This window comes from Vulpes lagopus, chromosome 19, assembly GCF_018345385.1.
Source record: "Vulpes lagopus strain Blue_001 chromosome 19, ASM1834538v1, whole genome shotgun sequence".
Classification (NCBI taxonomy): Eukaryota; Metazoa; Chordata; class Mammalia; order Carnivora; family Canidae; genus Vulpes; species Vulpes lagopus.
In genome coordinates, this window is record NC_054842.1 from 46,430,794 (window position 1) to 46,451,854 (window position 21,061).

Here is a 21,061-nt window from a genome sequence, read left to right on the forward strand (position 1 = left end):
AGAGTCATTTGTTTTCTGTTTGTATTCTTTTAAGGTTTGATTTTTCTCATCCTTTCTGAATTTTTATTTTCTGAATATTGAAATACTTTTATTAAATTGAAAGCATTATACATGTGAATGAAATCAAACATACCAATAAACTTACTTCCCCTTCACCAGAGAGATAACCACTGTTAAAGGTTTGTGTATTCTTTAAGATCTGTGTGTGCGCACGTACACATAAACACATGTGTACTTTTCAATTTGCTAATTAACTGAAATATGTAAACAACGTGAAAGAAAACAGAAGCGTTTTCTACAGATAGTCCCATCAACCAAACACAATATTTTTAGTTTTGTCTTTTTCCAGTCTTCATATACTTTTTAATATCACAACCACAATTATATATAGATTATATGTATATATAAAATATATATACTATATATGTGTGTATCTATCTATCTATCTATCTATCTATCTATATATGTTTTTGAGATTTCGTCTATTTATTTATGAGAGACAGAGAGGCAGAGTCACAGGCAGAGGGAGAAGCAGGCTTTTCGCAGGGAGGCCAACATGGGACTTGATCCCAGGACCCCAGGATCATGCCTTGAGCCAAAGGCAGATGCTTAACCAACTGAGCCACCCAGGTGCTCCCAGCTTTTGTTCTTTTGGAAAAGTTTCCAGAAGCATATTTACTTGGGTTAGAAGGTGTATTAGTCTGTTTGGGCCTCCATAACAGAATACCACAAACTGGGTGGCTTAAACAACAGAAATTTGATTTTCTGAGAAAAAAATTATTTTTTCATGGTTGAGGAGGCCAGGATCAAGGTGGCCCAGGGTCAAGGTGTCAACAGGTCTGGTTTCTTCTGAGGCCTCTCTTCCTTGTCTTACACAAGGCTTTTCTCTCACTATGTCCTCACATGGTCTTTTCTGTGTGTGCTAGTATTAGGTATTTCTTTCTATAAGGACACCAGTCCTTTTAGTATTAAGGTATTAGGTATTTCTTCCTATAAGGACACCATTGGATTAAGCCCCACCCTTATGACTTCATTTGACCATAACCTCTTTTAAAGGCCTTATCTCCAAATACAATCATATTGAGGATTAGGGCTTCAAGATCCATTTTGGAGGACCACGATTTCCCGTAAGGAAATATGAATGCTGTGTGTTTCTTGATAAAAACTGCCAAATTGTTCTGTTGTATCAAGTTTTATTTCAATTTTAATAACTGAATAAGTGGAAATAAGACCCATTACAGCTTTTGCTATCAACCCTTCCTGTGAGATTTACTCAAGGATTCAAACCTTCTGAAGGGAATTTGAGCTTATAAATATGGAATACATGAACTGTAGTGTAGTCCCTAAACTTTTTTTTTCATTTTCTTATAAAATGAATTACTTTCAAGATGGCTTTGGAGGGATGGAAACAAGTTTTAAATTACACTTTCTTTCTCCTACCTTGTCTGACTGAGGGGGTGCAAATTGGTACAAAGCTTATGGAGGGCAATTTAACAATGCTGATTAAAATTACAGAATCGTACAATCTGAATTCTGGCAATTTATCTGAAATCTGTAGCTGTACATGTATGAGATAACAAATAGGAAAGGCTATTCATTTTAAAGTGATTTGTAATAGCCAAAGTTTGGGAAAATACTCCGAATGTACGTTAGCAGGTGCTTGATTAAATACAATGTGTACAGCCACGCTGTACATTATTTGTTAAAGTGAATGAGAAGTTCCCCATACACAGATGTGGAAGGGTCTCAGATATTTATTAAATGTACGTAGAGAGGTATTCATGTAAAAAAAGAGAAAATAATGTATTCGTGTTTGTTCATGTGTATTCTTCTGAAGAAACACTGGAAAGACATAAAAAACTAACCACTGTGGTTACTTGCAAGTAGGCATTGGGACTTGGGAATGATGCTCCTTCTTTAGGATTGGAATAGTGTGAATATAAAATTAAGTGCATGGTCACGTTTAGATTTTTTTAATTTTTCTTCCTCTTGAGGGAATTTTAACTTAGTTTATATAGTCTGCAGTGGTTCACAAGGTTGGTTAGGATGTAAAACGCACATATAGTCACATATTCCATTGTTATTAAATACATAAATTATAATTGTAGAACAGATTGCTGGCTAGTTTTTTTTTAAAAAAATTTATGCTTTTATTTATTATGATTAAAACCCTTATACAGAATTGCAAATAAAGGGACTTTTTAAATTTAAAGAACCAGTGTAAATAGGGGTTTTAAATTCTTGATATAAAGACCAAATACTGATTGAGAAATTTAAGCAATTTGCGTCTGTTGGCAGCTTGTTCCTAAACAACTGGTTTTGCTAAATTTTTGCATTTAATTTGTTTCCTGTTTAAACATTCAGCACACAATTGCATAAAAAAAAAATACCATGAAGTTTGTTTAAAAAAAAATCAAATCTTTTTTCTAATTAATTTTTTATTACCATATTATATTAACACAACAAAAGAGACCTTTTTATTGTCCATAAATCATAAGGGTCAAGGAATGCCAATTCAGATTAAGAGAAACATGTACCAGCTTTTCACCTTGGTAGATAACCTTGACTAATTGTTTACAACTGTGTTCCAACCTACATACTAATTGTTTATTGACTCAAGAGCATTAACTAAGGTAGTGATTCTTATTTTGCTTCACCAAGGTAGGTATTTTATTTTAATCATGGTTGCCACTGTCTGCTAACCTTATTTGTTGCTTGTATCATATTATTAAAGAATTCCCAGGGGATTCTTGGAAATTCTAACAAGTTTCCTGTGGATTCACTTAATTTTTAGGTATTTATCCCTTTCCTTCTTGTGCCTTTCTTTCTCTTTTGTCCTCTTTTAGTTTGGGTAATGCAAAAATGCCACAGTCTCATTCACAGGAACTGCCTTTGCTACTTTCTTCCATTCAGAGCAGGTAACACTAGCTTTCTCTTGAAACATTTGTACTCTTGAAATTGGCAGCCTGGTCAAAAATGGTGAATTCTTAATTTAATCGAACCCTTTGTAATTTTCCATTTAAATAAAATTTCCTGGACTCTTTTTTTTTTTTTTGAGAAGCGCTGAACGTAAACAAAGTTTTCCTGTTCAAAAATATATGCTATTAAGATGAAACCAGAAAAAGAATGATTACTGTGTGACTACTAGACTTTCTGCTCTTGCATGCAACACGTCTCAGGAAACACACTGTCTCCAAATGTGTGTGTAGTCTGAAAAAGAAGTACGCACTGAAGATTAAAGCAGAACCCATTCTCTTGAAATTCATTCAGGATGTAATTAATTTCATCTTACTAGAGATTTTCAAAGGCTCTTCTTTTTTCCTTGAACCACTTGTTAACAAAGGTGCTGTGGGAGTTTTTGCATTACGTCAGTATAAAGTAAATCACAACTCTTGACTTCAAGGACTTAAATTGCCATTTTATTTTCTGATGGGCCGTTTGAAGATATGCTCCTAAAACAAAAATAAAATACTACTATACATTACTAACACACTTACTGTCTTCAAACTTTTTCTTTCGTTTCCACAGATTGGAGCTTATTTCAGCAGCATATTAGCTGAGAAGCTAAAGCTTAACACTTTCCAGGACACCGGAAAGAAGAAACCACAAGTTAATGCTAAAGATAATTATTGGCTGGTTACTGCTCGATCCCAGAGTGCAATTCATAGTTGGTTCTCTGACTTAGCAGGAAATAAACCACTTGCTATTTTGGCAAAAAAGGTATTATTTCTTACAATGTTTAATTATGATCTTCTAGAAATCAAGATGTTTGAGATGATGTTCAGGTATATATTTCTTTCCCCCTGTTCTTTCCAAAACTCAAAAGTTTCAATGACAGGTACACTGTACCAGGTGTGTGCTGCACATAACACTGTTTCTCCCTTTATTTTGATGGCATGTGGTGCCTAGCACATCTTGACCTAAACAGTCCACACAGGATGTAGTTTATATGGTTTTTAGGTAGACAAGTTTTTATTTTTTTTATTTTTTATTTTTTAAATTTTTATTTATTTATGATAGTCACACACACACACACACACACACACAGAGAGAGAGAGAGAGAGAGAGAGAGAGAGAGAGAGACAGAGACACAGGCAGAGGGAGAAGCAGGTTCCATGCACCGGGAGCCCGGCGTGGGATTTGATCTCAGGTCTCCAGGATTGCGCCCTGGGCCAAAGGCAAGCGCCAAACCACTGCGCCATCCAGGGATCCTGGTAGACAAATTTTTAAAATCGAGAATAGGCAATAAGACTTCATTTATTTCCATTATATTTTCAGTTTCCTTAGGCCAGGATGTCCAAAATGTGTTATTCAGAAATTCTTGCTTTGATGTTACTTCCGTGTCTTGAAAAGTACCAATCCAAGTGCTTAAAAGCGGAGTCTCCTTCTTAACAAGTAGGATAGTGATTCTGTGTGTGCTTGAAAAACTTCTTTGAAAAAGTTTTAGAATAGAAGGGGCAGGTTTATTTATAGCTTCCAGTGATCTCTGGCTTCTTGCACACCTTTGATATCATCCCACATGTCTTTTTCATCTGGCCTGAAACCCTTTAGTCTTAAGGGTGACCATCTTCTGTTCTTGATAGTAAGTGTTACTAAGTGTTACTAACTGGTGTGGTGTAGGCCTGGCTTAAAGGAGAGCTCTTTTTGGTATTTGCTTGTTTGTTTTCGAAAGCAACTCTGAAAATAGCCTGTAGCTCCCATTGGCTTTCTTTTGCCCTAGTGCCACCATAGTGGCCTTGTTGCCTTTCATAGATTTTTGTGATTAAAGGCAACTGAAATCCTCGAAAAGGACAACAATCAGCGTAATTGCCTCTGTACTCTGTCTCAACACGTGCTGAACCGTGTAGGATTTCTTTCCCAATAATGAACATTTACCAAGTCGGCTCATGATGATCTATCTGTAGGTTGTATCTGAAGACCCCGTAAGTCAAGGGCATCCTTTGATATTTGATGACTTTCTACCAATAGTTCATACCCTCCATGTTGGTCGGTACCTTCACTTCCCTTGTAGCCAGGCTGATGTCTTTCTTTTTAGGTTTTCCTTTTTTTAATAAGCTTTCAGAATCCCTTTTTTGGATATTTTCTAAAAGCGAATACTGGTGAGGAAATGATGCTTTGCTTTAGCAGTGTAGTGGTCGCTTATCTTTTAGGAGGGAGGTAAATCACAGTCTAGTGTATTAACCGTTGTTCTTCTCTGTATTAGGAGCTGCTTCTGGCCAGGTCAGGTGTTCCTCAGGTAAACCCTGACATTAATTCTATGCAAAGTTTTCTTCCCTCCCTCCCTCCCTTTCTCTTTTTCTCTGCCCTTCCCTTTTTCTCTTCTCTTCCCTTCTCTCCTCCCCTCTCCTTTCCTCTCCTTTCCTCTCCTCCCCTCCCCTCCCCTCTCCTCCCCTCTCCTCCCCTCTCCTCCCCTCTCCTCCCTCCCCCTCTCTCTCCCCTCTCACCTTAATAGCTACCCAACAAGTCATTAACATACAGAAACATGCATCATGAGAAGCAAGAAGTATCACCCATCCCTTCTGCATATTAGCAACTTGTCACTCCTGAGCAACAGCGCTCACATCACTGAGGTCTGTGAACAGTCACTTTTCGCATTCATCCTGAGTGAAAGATGGAATGACTTAAGTACAAATGCAACATATTATAAACAATTTCTTACAAAAAAAGTCACAAATTAAACCAAAGTATTTTACAGAATTTACTACAAAACACCATAAAAACTGCCTTCACTTAAGCTCTCTCTCCCCGTATCCGGCGAGCCAACTGGATGTCTTTGGGCATGATGGTGACTCTCTTAGCGTGGATGGCACACAGATTAGTATCTTCAAATAAACCCACCAGGTACGCTTCACTGGCCTCCTGAAGCGCGCCAATGGCGGCGCTCTGAAACCTCAGATCGGTTTTGAAATCCTGGGCGATCTCCCTCACCCTCTCCCCTCTCCTCTCCCCTCCCCTCCCCTCCCCTTTCCTCTCCTCCCTTTCCTTTCTTTCCTTCTCTTACCATTGACTATACTTCGAAGTAGTTATTTCTTGGGCATTTGACAAGTCCCTCCCTTCACTTCTCCCCTCCTCAGCATATCCTATTCTTGATATGACAAAAGCTCTTTCATAGTTGGGTTAAAAGTTTGCATTCTCTGCATGTTCTTTGTGTTAGAAAGTTCAAATACTTCTTTAATTTCTGGTATTTACCTGTGAGGTGGCTTATTGCAAATGGCCTTAATTTCCCTGCTGAGATCTTGAGTCCTCTTTCAGCTCTGTTCTAGAGTTCAGAATAGTTTCCTGGTTGGGATAGGTCAAGTTTCTGGGCCTGGTTTTCCGTTATTGTACAACTCCACAGCACTCCCAAGTATTTAGCCTGTGAAGGGCCTTTTAACTCAGTCACGGTCATAGGTAGATTTGGAAAAATAGACTCATAGTCTCCAGGGATATCCTTCTGGCTCTTGAACAGTTGACTAGGTATGACATGTCCGCTTCAGGTGACATTGATTACTGTGGTCTATGGAATTTCCTTTTGCTTCCACTTCTGCTTGGTGAACAGAGAGCGTCGACAGTGACACTCATGGAAGGGAAAGGCGCTACAAGGTGGTAACAGCCGTTTTGTGGCTGAAAAACCATCACATGCTAGGTGGTGGTTTCCTTCTAAGTTTTCTTTTACTACTTAGATGCAGCTCTATCTTGATGTAGATATGAAACAGCTGTGCAGTGATTGCCTAGGTTCAGTTACAAGGTGAAGTCAGGTGGTTTCTGTGCTGACACTGGAATCCATGTGTAAGGAAGTCATCCTGCAGTCACTATAAACAGGATTTCCTTCCTTAGTCGGTCCACACTGCATATTTGACAACTCTGTCAATATGTTGCCTTCTTTCTTATTTAAATAGCCTTCTTCACGTATGTTCTTCTGAATTTTAAATCCCTTGATTTGAACCAACCATTTCTTCAGTGGTTCTGCCAGTAAGGGCAGTGAGCTGGAGGTAGGCCTTAGCTTGTTAATGGTAGGACCTGTGTCTGAGTTTTATTTGCTACTTCATCTAACCATTTCACTTGTTCGAATTTTTATTTTCCTCCTGTCAGTTGCCGTTCGAAGGAAAATCCTTTGGGCATCTATTAAAGATGCTATTAGTAATGTTTCTTTGGAGATGCTACATTTACTTTTTTTTTTGTTTTTTTTGTTCTTGCCTAGTTTTTTAGGCCTTGGTCTTGTAATCTTGTGGTACATCTGAATGAGAGGCAACCTGTGACCTTGACAACTAAAATTTAACTCTCTCATACTCTATATGTTCTGGTGAAACACAGCAACATGGGTCTTGCACTGAATATATAAGCCTGTGCTTTTCTTGTCCCTGGCTGCAGCGATAGTCTGTGCTATCTCTGTGCAACCAAGAGTCTTGTGCTCCGTGAAAGTCGTGCCTTATAAGCAAAATTTTCGGGAAATTTTCTTGTTAAAATCTGTCACTGTGGTCTGTAGAGAGGAAGCCTTATATTATAGCTTTGGCCTATGGGACTTTCATCGCCCCTTTAGGTGTATTTGTGCAGAGCAGCTGCCTCTGTCCTGGGGGCTGTGTTTAGAGTCAGCACCCTAGGCAGGATCCAAATGTGACCAAAAGTCTATTAAATTGCCCATGAAACACAGCGTATGGACAGCTGCATCTCCATGTCCAACCAGGCAGCCTTTCCTTCAGTGTTTGGGCAGCTTGAATGTTTCTTGGGTAAGAACCAAGTGAAATAGCTTGTTTTTAAAGAGTTGTGTACAAAAAATACTTCTCTTTGAATTCTAGGGTCACACTTTGGTGTGAACAAATTTGCAGTATATGAATGGTACAAAATATCTATTGCCTAAAGGAGAATTTGACTAAGAAAAATGCCATGCTGTAACAGTCAGCTGGTTTGAAGCCTTGATATCCGAAATCACGCTAGAGTTTGGGGGCACAGGGAGCAGGGCTCTTGATACCCATGATTACGTGGTATCCAGATCTGGATCTTCCTAGGAGAAGGTCAGGTCCATGGCTTGAAACACCCTTGGCTGGCATCCAGCAATCTTTGGAATTGATAACAAAATGAAAAGGGTTCCAGTTTTGATACATGTAATTCTTTTACTTTACCCTTCTAACCACCCTTTGGCTTGGGCAGGGTTGGGTTGGTATTATTAGTACATTTATAAATGAGGGGTCTGGGAGTTCTGGGTTTTAGCCAGATAGGCTGGGGGCCAGGGATGGAGCACAGAGGTGGTCATCCCTGGTGCAGCGGGCATGCTGCTTACTGCTCCCATCCTGTACATCATGGCCAGTGTACTCTGCCCGCTGTTTTACTCTACATTCATAAGTTGAGTAGATTATATATATAGATGACTGGCCTGTCCCTAGGCTATTTATGAGGAATCCTACAAGAGCAGGTTAACTCTTTCAGACATTCATTGGTACATTGGGATACTAATTTGCTAAAGAGTAGACCTTTGTGGTCTGGAAGAAATAATGAACTACCTCAAGTGCCTGCTTTCAACCAGTGAATTAATTAACCAGCTATTTCTAGCTCAGTGTTTATTAGGCAGATTCACCGAGCCATCATTTTAGCCTCTATTTTAAATTTTGGGCTAAAGACACTCTAGAAGCTTTCTAGAAATTGTTACGATGAATGTTACAGCCAGAAAGCTTTATCCAAAAAAAAGTGTTCTTTGATAAAATGTGGAGTGGGGACAGTTTTTCACTTCATCCATCCCTCCCAATTTTGAGATAAACTCCTTGGAAGTACTGTCATGAAATTTTCTCCCCTATTTTGTAGATACGATGAGTAGCTCTCAGCATCTGAGACTTTGAAAGTAATTTGTTTTCATAAATAAGAAAGCAAGACTGATAAAACTGTTGCCAGCAAGCTAAATATAGTTTTGAATCTTTTAATGAAAGTTTCTTAAAAGCTTTTGGTTTTTAAGCTGGAGATACTGTCTGAAAATCCATCCATGATATACTCTCTTAAAGGCAGCAAGGCTTTAGTGTCTTTATTTGCTTTCCCATTCTCCCCTCGTGACCTCATGATGAAAATTGCCTATGATTTTATAAATATGTTATTTCTTTTTAGGTTCCAATCCTTAGTAAAAAAGAAGATGTTTTTGCATATTTAGCTAAATATTCAGTGCCAATGGTTCGAGCAACGTGGCTGATCAAGATGACCTGTGCCTATTATTCTGCTATTTCTGAAGCTAAAATTAAGAAACGCCAGGCAACTGATCCTAATTTGGGTAAGTGAGACGGTATGATATATCATCGATTCTACAGGTAATTGTTGCCCGCGTACTCTATCCATAGCCCAGTGAGGTAAGTGCTGAGAAGGTCCCTGGGGAGGCTGAACGACACTCGTGGTGCACGGACGGATCCTTGTGCACCCAGGTGCAGAATCCGGATTCCATCAGCAAATCCTATTGCTGTTACCTCCACGATACGTCCTGCACCTGAGCACTTTTCACCACCGTAGCTGCTGACAGTGCTGGTTCACCTCTTGACAAGTCTCCTGACTGGTCTCCCTGCTTGTCCTTTTGCTCCTTACATTGTAGGCTCCAAACTGCCACACTGATCACGAAGCCTGACTCCGATCATATCATGTCCCTGTTTATAACTTTCCAATAGTTTCTTACTACAGTTAGGATGAAGATCCAGATTCTATCCTGTGGCCTCCGAGGCCATCCAGGCCTTGCTCCCTCTGTCTCCGATATTCTGGCCACATTGCCTTCCTTCTACCCCCCTGCTGGACCTCGCCCCTTCCTTTCTCAGGGCTTCTGCATTTCTTCTTCCTTGGACTTGGGTCGCTGGTCTCTGTGGTATTCCACGTCTCTTCAGAGCCTCTGGCTCGAATGCCGTTGCCTCAGCAGGTTTTCTCTGGCTACCTACCTAAATGACATTCCTCTTCCCCACCCCTTCCACCCAGTTATGTTCTCGGGTGTCCTTATTTTATTCACAGCTCGTTTCACTATCTGAAATCATCTTTAAAGATGCTGTGTCTCTCACCCCTCCCTCTCACATGTACCGGCCCATGGTCATGGTAGGTATTTGTTGAAAGAACTGAAGGTAAACTGCTTTTTACTCAGTTTTCACTCTCTTGGTGACTACACACAGTGACTCCATGAGGTGGTGCTAAAACATGCTTAATAAAAGATTGGATTCTCCATTAGAAATAGGTACCGAGGATTGCACCTGTAGATGTCTGCTTAAAAGTGAGGTTTACAAATAATTCCTTATGAAATGGAAACATGCTTACGATTTTAAAAGGGAGACCCCAGCTGTAAAGCTCTGAGGAGCAGGGTCAGAAAATGCAAATATCCTCAGATGCCAGGCAGCGTCCTAGGTAACTGAGTCAGGGTGTGAGGTGGTTGGTGGTAGTTGGTTTACCAGGTGGTCCTGGTGAACTGGACAGTGGAGCCCACTCTAAAAGCAAGAAAAGTTAATCGCAACAAAACAAAACAAAAAACATGGCTAGATTCCATGGCTATCACTTTTTGAGTTCAGGTTTGTTAAAGGTGGACTGTACTACAAAACAAAACTGTGTTGTAAATATATTTAAACGTATAGGAGGGAAAAAGGAGGAAAAAAATCCACAAAGTTAACAGTGGTTATCTCTGAGTGTTGTTTTGGTAGCAGTCTTGTTAACACTATACTTCAGATTGTTTTCATCAGCTTATTATTTTGTCATCAGCTTATTATTTTATAGGGGGAGACGAAAGCAATGCCCCATTTTTAGAATGACGGAAGGTCTCCATTCTCACTATAATATTTGCAAATAGTGCCAAAGTAGATGTAATCAATATTCAAGGTTCTCTTCTCTCTCCTTCGTATTTTCCTTCTTGAACTTTTCTTCACTCGTACACACAAACACACATATGCGATTCATGTATATGTAGTGAGAGAGACGGGGGAGAAGGAGGGATGGAGAGGGAGAGACAGTGCATGCCCGCGAGACAGCACAAGAGAACAAGCGTCGGTAAGAGAGTGAGAGCATTTATTAATACTTCTCTCCGGAGTCTGGATATCTAGCTGCTTCCTGACTATCTCGACTTTGATGACCAGTAGGCCTCCGAGACCTACTATATACAGTCAAGAGTCTTGGTTTCTTGCCATCTCTAAACTTGCTCCTTCTTCAGTCTTCTCCTTAGTAATTGTTCTAAGTAGTCACTGGGTGGATAAGGGTAAAAGCCCTATTGTCATTCTGGGTTTATATCTTTCTCTCAAAATTCTCTATTCAGTCCCTCAGCAATCCCATCAGCTTTACTTGAAAAATATAATTCCAATCCGAGAATGTCTTCCATCTCCCACTGCTGCTGCTCCTCTGGTTTGAACCACTGCCACCACCACCGCTTTGTCAGGGTTGCTGCAAAGGCTTTTGGTCCTTCTCTAATGACAGCTTTCTGCTTTGAGGCCAGAATGATCCTGCTAGGACATGAATTATTCCTCACTCTTAGGCTCAGAATCCTCACCTAGCAGCCACGCCTCACTCAGACATGTCCCCCCTCCGCCAGTGCAGGCAGTGGGCACACACACGGCGGCCTCTGTCCAGCCTTGAGACGTCCGTGTGGCCTGTGGCCTCTGCGCCCTGCGTGTTAGCTCCGATGGCACTTCTCAAGAGAAGCCTTCTCGTATAACTCCAGCCACGATGTCATCTTTCCATCACTGTCTTCTGGTCCTGCCTTATTCTTCTCCATAACTCTTAGTAACACCTCCTGTTTATTTTATTTTACTTTATTTTTTTATTATTTTTAATAAATTTTATTCATTTATTCATGAGAGACACGGAGACATAGGCAGAGGGAGAAGCAGGCTCCATGCAAGGAGCCCGATGTGTGACTCGATCCCCAGACCCCAGGATCACGCCCTGGGCCGAAAGCAGGCACCAGACCGCTGAGCCACCCAGGGGCACCCAGCCCCTCCCGTTATATTTTAAATTATTAACTTACTGATCACTTAACGCACACTCACTCCCAACTATACCGTTTCTCCGTAACTTGTATCAATTCTCGTTGGAGACTACCTGCTAGAAGGTGCTCAGTAATTTTTAAGATAAATGAATAATTAGACCTGAAACGTGTGTGTGTTTGTCCTGGTTCGTAACCCTTGAAACTTGTAGCATCACCGGCTATAGCAGACCACTCCTCCTTTCTTTAGGTTCTTTTTCTTATCTTTCAATAGCCTGTTCTGTCAGTGTTTTCCTTGAGGTTTATTTTATTTATTTAATTTTTTTTGATGTTTAGTTTAATCTGATTTTAACTGTCATAAGAAAGGAAAAAAGGTGATGATACAGGAATGATTCTGCCCAATGAAATATAAAGCAATTTTAGGTCAAATAAATGTCTGATAGACCCTCATCATTTGCAAAGAACATGTAGGTAGAGTTTTTAGGAATCTGAGATATGAGTGTATCACCAGAACCCCATGATTTCCTCTACCAAATGGAAGGAAGCTTAGCTCCAGTTTCTAGCTCAGAACATCGGAGACTTCTTGCATTTGTTACTTTTACCATTAGTTTTCTTACTAGTGTAACCGGTTGGTTGGGGTGGGAGTGGGGGATGGTGAGGAGGATTATTTTCTATTCTTGCCCCAGAGCTAAAATTTCTATTATTTGCACACTCATGACAGATGGTTAAGTTCACCCACTAGCTGTCTAGCTGTGTTTTCTCTTCTTTTATAAGATAGATAACACACAGGATTCTGTTTTTTGACTCTATTTATAAAGTATTACAGTTCATTGGTCTTTATAATTATTCATGTGTATTTTTGTTAAGAGAGAACACAAGGCAGGCGGGGGCAGAGGGAGAGAGAGAATCCTGAGCGGGCTTCGTATCCAGCGTGGAGCCCAAGTTGGAGCTTGATCACAGGACCCTGAGACCATGACCTGAGCCGAAATCAGGAGTCGGTCGATTGACTGAGCCACCCAGGCGCCCCTATTCATGTGTATTTATGAGTGTGAATGTCAAATCCATGAAGAGCGAGTGCCTCATAAACCATTTTTCATGGTAGAGCATAAAAACCTAAAAAAATGCTTAAAGCTAAAAATAATATTTTTTTAAAAATGCATGATTTTTGAGACCCTTAACCTTCTACTTAGTCTAGCATCTCAGAAAGAGCTCCGGGCTTTCCTCATCCCAGCTCTGCCACTAAGTGGTGACTTAAAGCAGAGTCCTTAGTCTCTCTAGACAGCAGCCTTCTCAGCTTTGATCCAATCCAGTCCATGTTACCTTTAACTTCATGTCTTTTCAGTCTTCTTTTAACCAAGAACAGCTCCTCACCCTTAGTTTTTCTGGATACGTTTTGAGGGAACAGACCAGCTATTTTGTACAATGTCCCTTGGTTGGCATTTGTCATTTCTTCCTGATTAGATTCAGGTTACATACTTTTTTTTTTTTTTTTTAAGATTTTATTTATTTATTCAGAGAGAGAGAGAGAGAGAGAGGGGGGGGGGGCAGAGACACAGGCAGAGGGAGAAGCAGGCTCCATGCAAGGTGCCTGACGTGGGACTCGATCCCGGGTCTCCATGATCACGCCCTGGGCTGCAGGCGGCGCTAAACCGCCGAGCGGGGCCGCCCCATTACACGTGTTTTAAATGCCAGCGTAGCATACTGTTTTGCTATCGGCAGAGAAACCATGTTTCCATGATCTGATCTTGATTTATTATCACCCTGTGACACCTGATACCTCTTACGCTCTGCTTTGTCTTCAGCACTTTCTTCAGCTTCTTTAAGCAAATTATACAGTGCACTTGGAAGCATTTGGCTGTGTAGACCTAGCCATAATGTAGCAAGTTTCACACTCCAAGCAAGCTATACAGCCAAGCAACCACACATATATATATGTGTTGAATTGGATTAAATTGCATACACTTCAGAAGATTAACTTGCAGTAATAGGTTCTGTGTTCTGGCTTTGATGGTGAAAAGAATCATTCAGCACATTTGGGGCAAGATTGACTATCAAGTGTCACCTTTTTCTGGCAGTGGTTTTATGACTTCTGTTGTCTTGATGATTGTTCTTAGGATTTGTAAAGTGTTTTCAGTAGAAATGGCCTTCATTCCTTTGTAATAGAAACATATGTTTTATTTTCAATTCCCACATTCAGTGTTGGAACAGAGCTATAAAGCACTGCTGTTTGATTTTACTGAAGAGAGTTTTTCCTAAAGTTAAGTGGGCTAACAGCAACAAGGGAGCAGGCCCCGTTGTATACAAATTCCTTAAATGTAGCAACACAGAGATTGTCACTATCATTATGCGAAGACTTAACAGATCTGAAATGTGGATTAAATGGGTTGCTGCCCTGGGTAGCTTGCCGCAGGCAAAGACCTCCCTAGGATAGTGTGTACCCAAAAGTGAGAAAAGTGAGAGGGGCCTTGGGTCTCTGGGTGAGGTTTCACGTGTAATTTCAAGGCAGATAAAGAAATATTTGACTTGACAAATCCTAACGTCAGGGCAGAGATTTTAAAGTAGTGATCAAATTAGGGCAGCTTAGAAGAAGAGGTTATAATTCCTAGTCCTTATGAGACTTAAAAAATAAGATGTTAAATGTTTTTTTTTTTTTTTTTAAGATGTTAAATGTTACAGGTAGACAGGATGTTGAGATAAAGGCTATCAAATAGGGGAGTGTTACATACTGAAGGGAAAGAGCCCCAGACATAACGTATAGTTTGGTTTAGGTATTTTTAGAGTTGAATGAAGTGTTTTTTATTTTTTTTTAAGATTTTATTTATTCATGAGAGACACACAGAGGCAGAGACACAGGCAGAGGGAGAAGCAGGCTCCCCATGGGGAAAATGCGGGACTCGACCCCAGGACCCGGGATCATGACCTGAGCCTCAACCGCTGAGCCGCCCAGGCGCCCGAGAAGTTTTGTTTGTAAAACATGAATGTTTAGTTGTCTTAAAATATTTTGAGTTCCCCAGAGAAAAGCCTTTAAAATGGGCTAATACTTAAGAAGAGTAAAATTTAGAGTCAAGGAAATGAAGGCAAGTCTTGAAGCAGATTAGGAAATGCGTCCGTCCGCAGAGTAAGTAACGTAAACTCTACGTTCATCTGTAGGACTGCTCTCCGCGAGGAGTCCTGTCGTTGCCAAGCCAACTAATGGTGACTGCAGACTTCACTCCTGTGTTTACTATCGCTATAGCAGTTAGCATTTCTTGAGCAATTACGGAATGCCCCTCACTGTGGGGAGCAGGAACTCGGGGCTTCTTCCAGTCTTAGACTGAATCAGCTCCTGGCCTGTGCTGTGAAAGTGACCCCCGTTACCTGAGGGAGCTTGTCAGCCTTGGCCATTCCTCCTCCCTTTGCTGTTGGACCCTGTGGCTGCGTTTCCTTTGGGGGCCTTATTTGCAAGTAGCCCTGGTCAATGTGAGTCAAATGTGATGTTGGAAATGGTCTGCTCCTCCCATGGTGGACTCATTTGAGAGATGGGCCAAGTGAAGCCAAGAAAATTAAAGAGGGAAATAACATTTACACCAAACCCATCCTATCCTCAACACTGTTCTCATGCGAGAACAGTCCAGTCCATCCCCCCCCCCCCCCCCCAAGTTGCCAGGATCTCCCATTTCTTCATCTCCATCTGCTGGGTTCTCTGTATGTTCTATTTTCTGATGTCGTCAGATCCCCTGTGAGAGAGGTACTTTGTTCCCACTTCACAGGTGAGGACATGGATGTGTGGACAGGTGCACAGAGCCTCTCAGCGTATACATCTAAAGTAGGTTCCAAAGCCTGTGCTAGACAATTAACTCCTGGTCGGTTGGGACAGAGGGAGAATGTAGTCCCCGCCCTCCTGGTGTTCACGGTTGGGATGGGGATGGGGCATGTATCCAAACAATCCAAGTAGTAGACAAGGAAGGAAGAGCTAGTAGTGAAATGAATGCAATGCAGAGGGGGCTCCCCAAGGATGGGAAGCCCATGGAGATCCACAGAACAAGTGATGTTTGAATACACTTTTGAAAGTAGAGGCATTTTTTTTTTAAAGATTTTATTTATTTATTCATGAGAGACCCAGAGAGGGAGAGAGAGGCAGAGACACAGGCAGAGGGAAACGCAGGCTCCATGCAGGGAGCCTGATGCAGGACTCGATCCCGGAACTTCAGAATCATGCCCTGGGCCAAAGGCAGGCGCTAAACCGCTGAGCCACCCAGGGATTACCCCCCACTTTTTTTTGAAAGTAGAGGCATTTTGACAGAGTTGGGGGGCGGGTATTGTGAGGGGACGGGCACCTCTGGCAGAAGGATGGTGTCTGCGGAGAAACTGGGTCATCGGCGAGTTGGACTTGTGGAAACTGCCGGGATCTTTTCCATCTCGTGCATTAGTTATCAGCCGGGCGGTGATAAAAGGCTGTGAGGAGCCTCGTGTGCTCGGGGTCCATGAGTTCTGGGGGACAGTGGGCAGCCAGGGAGGGACTTCTTGTTATAAGACTTTTCCTAAGTCTCTTGTCTGTCACATGGCGATGGCTATGATTGGCAGGGCCTTCTAGAGATGAAATGAGCCAGGCCCCTAAAGGGTTTAGAACAGTTCCTGGCGCATGGTAACTGGGCAGTAAATGTAGACCATGACCAGTTGCTAAGGTGCTTAGCCAGTGTTCTCTCAGAACTAGCCGGTATTTATTATTTTGTGCATTGTGCTGAGAAGTTTACAGACACTACCTGAAATCACACTCCGGCAATGTGGGTTCTGTTATTCCATTTTATATATGAGGCACCTGTGCCTCAGAAGTTAGGGAATTGCTGGGGCTCCTGGGGAGGGGGAATGCAGTGGAAAGAGCATCCGACTCTTGGTTTTGGCCTGGGCAGTGAGATCGGGCTCTGCTTGAGGCTCTCTCCCTTTCTCCCCCCTCCCCCCACCCCCAAATAAATGAATAGATCTTTAAAAAAATGTTAAGTAACTGTTAGCACGGGTGGAGCTGGACTCACTAGGTGTTTGGTCTTCCCTCCTTGCTGTGACGGGTGGTTGCTAGGGGGAGGTGCTCGTTGAAGCAATGCTAGGAAGAAAGATGCCTGCAGGGGACCGGCTGCAGGATTTCAGGGCTGTGGCCAGCATCAGAGGAATCAGAACCCTTATTCTTATGGGTGCCCTGGGGTGCAGGCTGAGCATGGCAAAGTCCAGGGTGCTATAGGTGAAACCGCTTGCAAGAGGAACAGCTCTGATTCTGGCTCGGAATTGTTGGGTGTTCAATATGGTGAAGAGTGACAAGACCTACCATGGGCATGGAGCCTTTTTGGGGGGAATGGATAGACTAGAAGAAGCTTACGGTGCTTCGTGGTTAAACTCCCCAGGGAGCTGCTCTGTTGGCTGCCCCGTTGTGTCCTCTGTACCCCTGAGGTTTTGCTGGGTTGGACGTTTTTGTTGGAGGAGAGGCTTTTCTTGGTTGACTGTCCTCTTGGAACCCCTCTCCCAATCGCCCCCGAACACACAGGGAAGAAGCAGCTACCCTTCTTGCACAGTGGGTAATTAATTTGTGACATAGTCACCGAGCCATTTGGACTGCAAAAATAAACCCTGTTAAACACTTAATTGACAGTCTGGTTTCTTATCTAAGGCAGCCAGCTTACTTTCAGTTCGGGTCCTTGAAGACAATGCGGCACTAACTTTTTTTTGACTCTGGGGACGAGCTTTTAGCTTCAAGACAAGATTGCCGCCAACATTTTCACAGTGTTCCTCATATCTCATTTGTCATAAAAAGAGGTATCCACCTTGCTTACCATGACAATGACCCTGAAGATTGGACAGAAGTGCTTGTTAAATGTAATTTAAATTCATGCTGTACTTAGACCTGAAAAATAGGTTTTAATTGGTGGGGTGGCTCTGGCTACCTGGATGAAAAATTCTTTGATACAAGGATTAGAGCCTGTGGGCTAAGACGCTGGCATCTGCCGCTGTTCTGTTTTCCAGGGATCCGTCACCTAGAAGTTTTAGCATCTATTGAGGAGCTAAGCCCCAAATCATTATTTTATTGGGAATGGCTAGATGTTGGCATTCTTCTGTAAGAATGAGCTTTCTCTCATCAACTGTGGTTAATTGTAATTCTTTATTAAAAAAAAGAAAAAGGCAGAGTAAATGCTGAATTCCTTTCCTTTAGCCATCCATTTTCAGAGTAAGGATTGTTGTAATTTCACTTTTAGTGGTGATAAATGATTTTTTTCTATTTTTCTTTTAGAAAAATTATCTTTGGTCATGGTGATGGGCTCATGGAATTTTATTTGTTCAGTATTTTACAACCAGTTACACTCATTCTTCATTTTAATGTTCAGATTGTCCAAAAGTTGGCCAGTGGAAGATGTTTCAAGCTTTTTTTTTGTTTGTTATCCTTTTTGACATGACACCCTTTTGTCTTAGAATGCTTCCTTGTTTTTTTGTCATAGAAAGATGTCCCAGGCTCATCATATACTTTTTCTGCCTCAGATCTGCAGGCAGTCCTTTCTCTAAGGAACCCTACTTCTTTCTAGTCGGGGAACAGTATTTATCAGGAAGCAAGATCTGGAGGCCGAAGGTGCTCACTATTAACTAGGATGTCTGGCATCTAGGCTCTGTATGTGCGGACATGCACATCTGCGTATGTTGCACATGCATCTTGGAGCTTATACTCTTCCAATTTATCCTTTTTTTTTTTAATTTTTTTTAAATTTTTTTGTTAACTTTTATTTATTTATGATAGTCACAGAGAGAGAGAGAGAGAGGCAGAGACACAGGGAGGGAGAAGCAGGCTCCATGCACTGGGAGCCCGACGTGGGATTCGATCCCGGGTCTCCAGGATCGCGCCCTGGGCCAAAGGCAGGCGCTAAACCGCTGCGCCACCCAGGGATCCCATATCCTTAACATTCTCACTTAACATTAAATATTTTTATTTTTGATCTTATATCTACTTTAAAAAAGTTCTAATAAAGTTTAATATGGTGCCGTGTAACCCTGCAATACCTCATCTTTGCTCTGTGGAAATCTGTGTCAGCTTTTTCCAAAGTAAAATGTTCCAGCCGGCTTCAAATTCGAATTTTAGCGTGTGATAGTGGTCCTTGGGGTGTGTGTGCACACACGTGTATGATCGTTAAGTTTTTGATGACATCAGAGGTAATGTCTGCCCATGATTCTTTTTGAGTTTCTTAGAAAAATGCACTCAAAAGATTGCTTATGTTTTGCTTCAGTAAGTTGTGAGTTAAGAAAAAGTTTATTAAGATTTTATGCATTGGGGTAGAGGCTGTGGAGAATTTTAACCAAAAGGGAGCTGTGCTGTCTGTTTTTACGGGGCTGTCATTTTTTTGTGGAGAGAAGCTGCATCCCAAAGAAGTCTAGCCTTTAAGTAAAAATTAGGGCAGTCTTTGTTTTGTTTTTTATTGCATCTTCAAAAGTATTTCTTGGTCTGTCTTAGATATTGTCCTCCTTGGCAAGCTGGGAGTAAATGAGTTAGGTTTCTAGGTCTGTGTACTGTCTGTATCTGCTTGGTCTTTACTGCTGTCATTTCTTCTGGTTTTGTTGGTTTAGGGGAATTACCTAGTCTTGAATTTATTGTTAAGAACCCATTGCCACTGATCAATTTCTCTGTTTTCTAGTCAGTTTTGATATTGACTCCTGCTTGAAATAACTAATCATCTTCCATGATAAGATGCTAATCAGGATCCTGATTTAATTCTGTAGTTCTTTGCTCTTCATGGCTATCGGTACGTGGATGTACATTTACACTTGGAATATAATATGCCACAAAAATATGTTAGAAGTTTTTGTAGTTTGCAGACTGATAAACTGTATTTTCACTTGGGGCACTCCTCAGGAAATCCTTCCCAGGTTACCTAGGTATCTGCAGTTTACAAACCAGGGTAAGAAAATCCGGGGAACGTGGGAAGACCAGGAATTCCACCTGCGGCTTCTGTTTCCAGCAGGTCTTGTTCGCTTTACAGAATTTCCAAGGTGCTCATAAGGATTGAGGGGTGACTGCGTTGCTGTGGTGGGAGTGGTGTTTGGGGTGAGGTGTGAAGGTGCTTCCAGAGGCTCGTCGTTGAATGAATTTTTATTTGTTGTGCATCTTGCAGCTCGATTGCTCAAAGCACAATGTTTTTTTTTTTTTTAATATTTTATTTATTTATTCATGAGAGACACAGAGAGAGGCAGAGACACGGGCAGAGGGAGAAGCAGGCTCCATGCAGGGAGCCCGATGTGGGGCTCAATCCCGGGTCTCCAGGATCACGCCCTGGGCCAAAGACAGGCACTAAACCACTGAGCCACCCAGGGATTCCACAATGGGATTTTAAGAAAAAAAAAAAAAAAAAAAAGAAAACAACAACAACAACAGCTGCTTGTGTGACATGAAAAAAAGTTTTTTTTCATTGTTTTAGCAGCTAGTACGTATCTATGGTATAAGACACCGTATCAAAGAGGATAGTAGAGTCTCACCGCTCTGTCTTCCCAGCCCCGTCATCACACCCTTCCAAAGGAATTGTGACCAGTTGCTTGGGTATCTTCTGAAATATATTTGTGTGTATATCTTCAATGTATGTTCTTATGTTCCTTTAAGAACATTGGTGCCTGTTCCCTACTGGGCATATAGTGGCCCCGTTCTTTTAAAGTGCTCTAGGCCACTGACTTTGTAATGACTTAGGAAGGCTGGATCTTTTTCTGTTTTGCAATCCGCACTGGAATGTTAATTCCATGATGAATAGAAAGATTTTTTTCTTCCTTTCTTTTTTTTTAAAGACATACTTTAAGTTTCATTTTCAGACGAATGTGTCTGTGTATATATGTATATATATACACACACACACATATGTACATGTATATATGTATAATCTTTCAAATGAGATCCCTGGAACCAAGTGATTTCTAAGGTTGATTTCAACTCAACATTATTTGGGAGTGAAGGGATACCCAGAATATACTGACAGGATGGAGAACTCATTAAGGTCAATAAATGGGAGTGTTTCTGTGAGAGTGACACAGCTAAAGGGACTAGATTTCATTAAATGAACATATCCTGCATTAGTCTTTGGTCTCCAGAAAAATAAAGCCACGTGGGTTCTGGAGGAAAGGATAATAGGTTTGGGTCTCTTTGGTCTGTGCAATGTGTAAAGCATTTTTATATTTAAGAGC

General features: G+C 41.4%; 1 protein-coding gene across 1 annotated transcript in view; it reads left to right on the forward strand.

The window, feature by feature from the left end:
- Positions 1-21,061, forward strand: part of MED12L (mediator complex subunit 12L) — a 325,697-nt gene that overhangs the window by 32,958 nt on the left and 271,678 nt on the right. The window contains exons 4-5 of the mRNA XM_041734039.1: positions 3,529-3,720; positions 9,070-9,229. Coding sequence (XP_041589973.1) covers positions 3,529-3,720; positions 9,070-9,229 — 352 coding nt within the window. The remainder of the gene's footprint in view (positions 1-3,528; positions 3,721-9,069; positions 9,230-21,061) is intronic.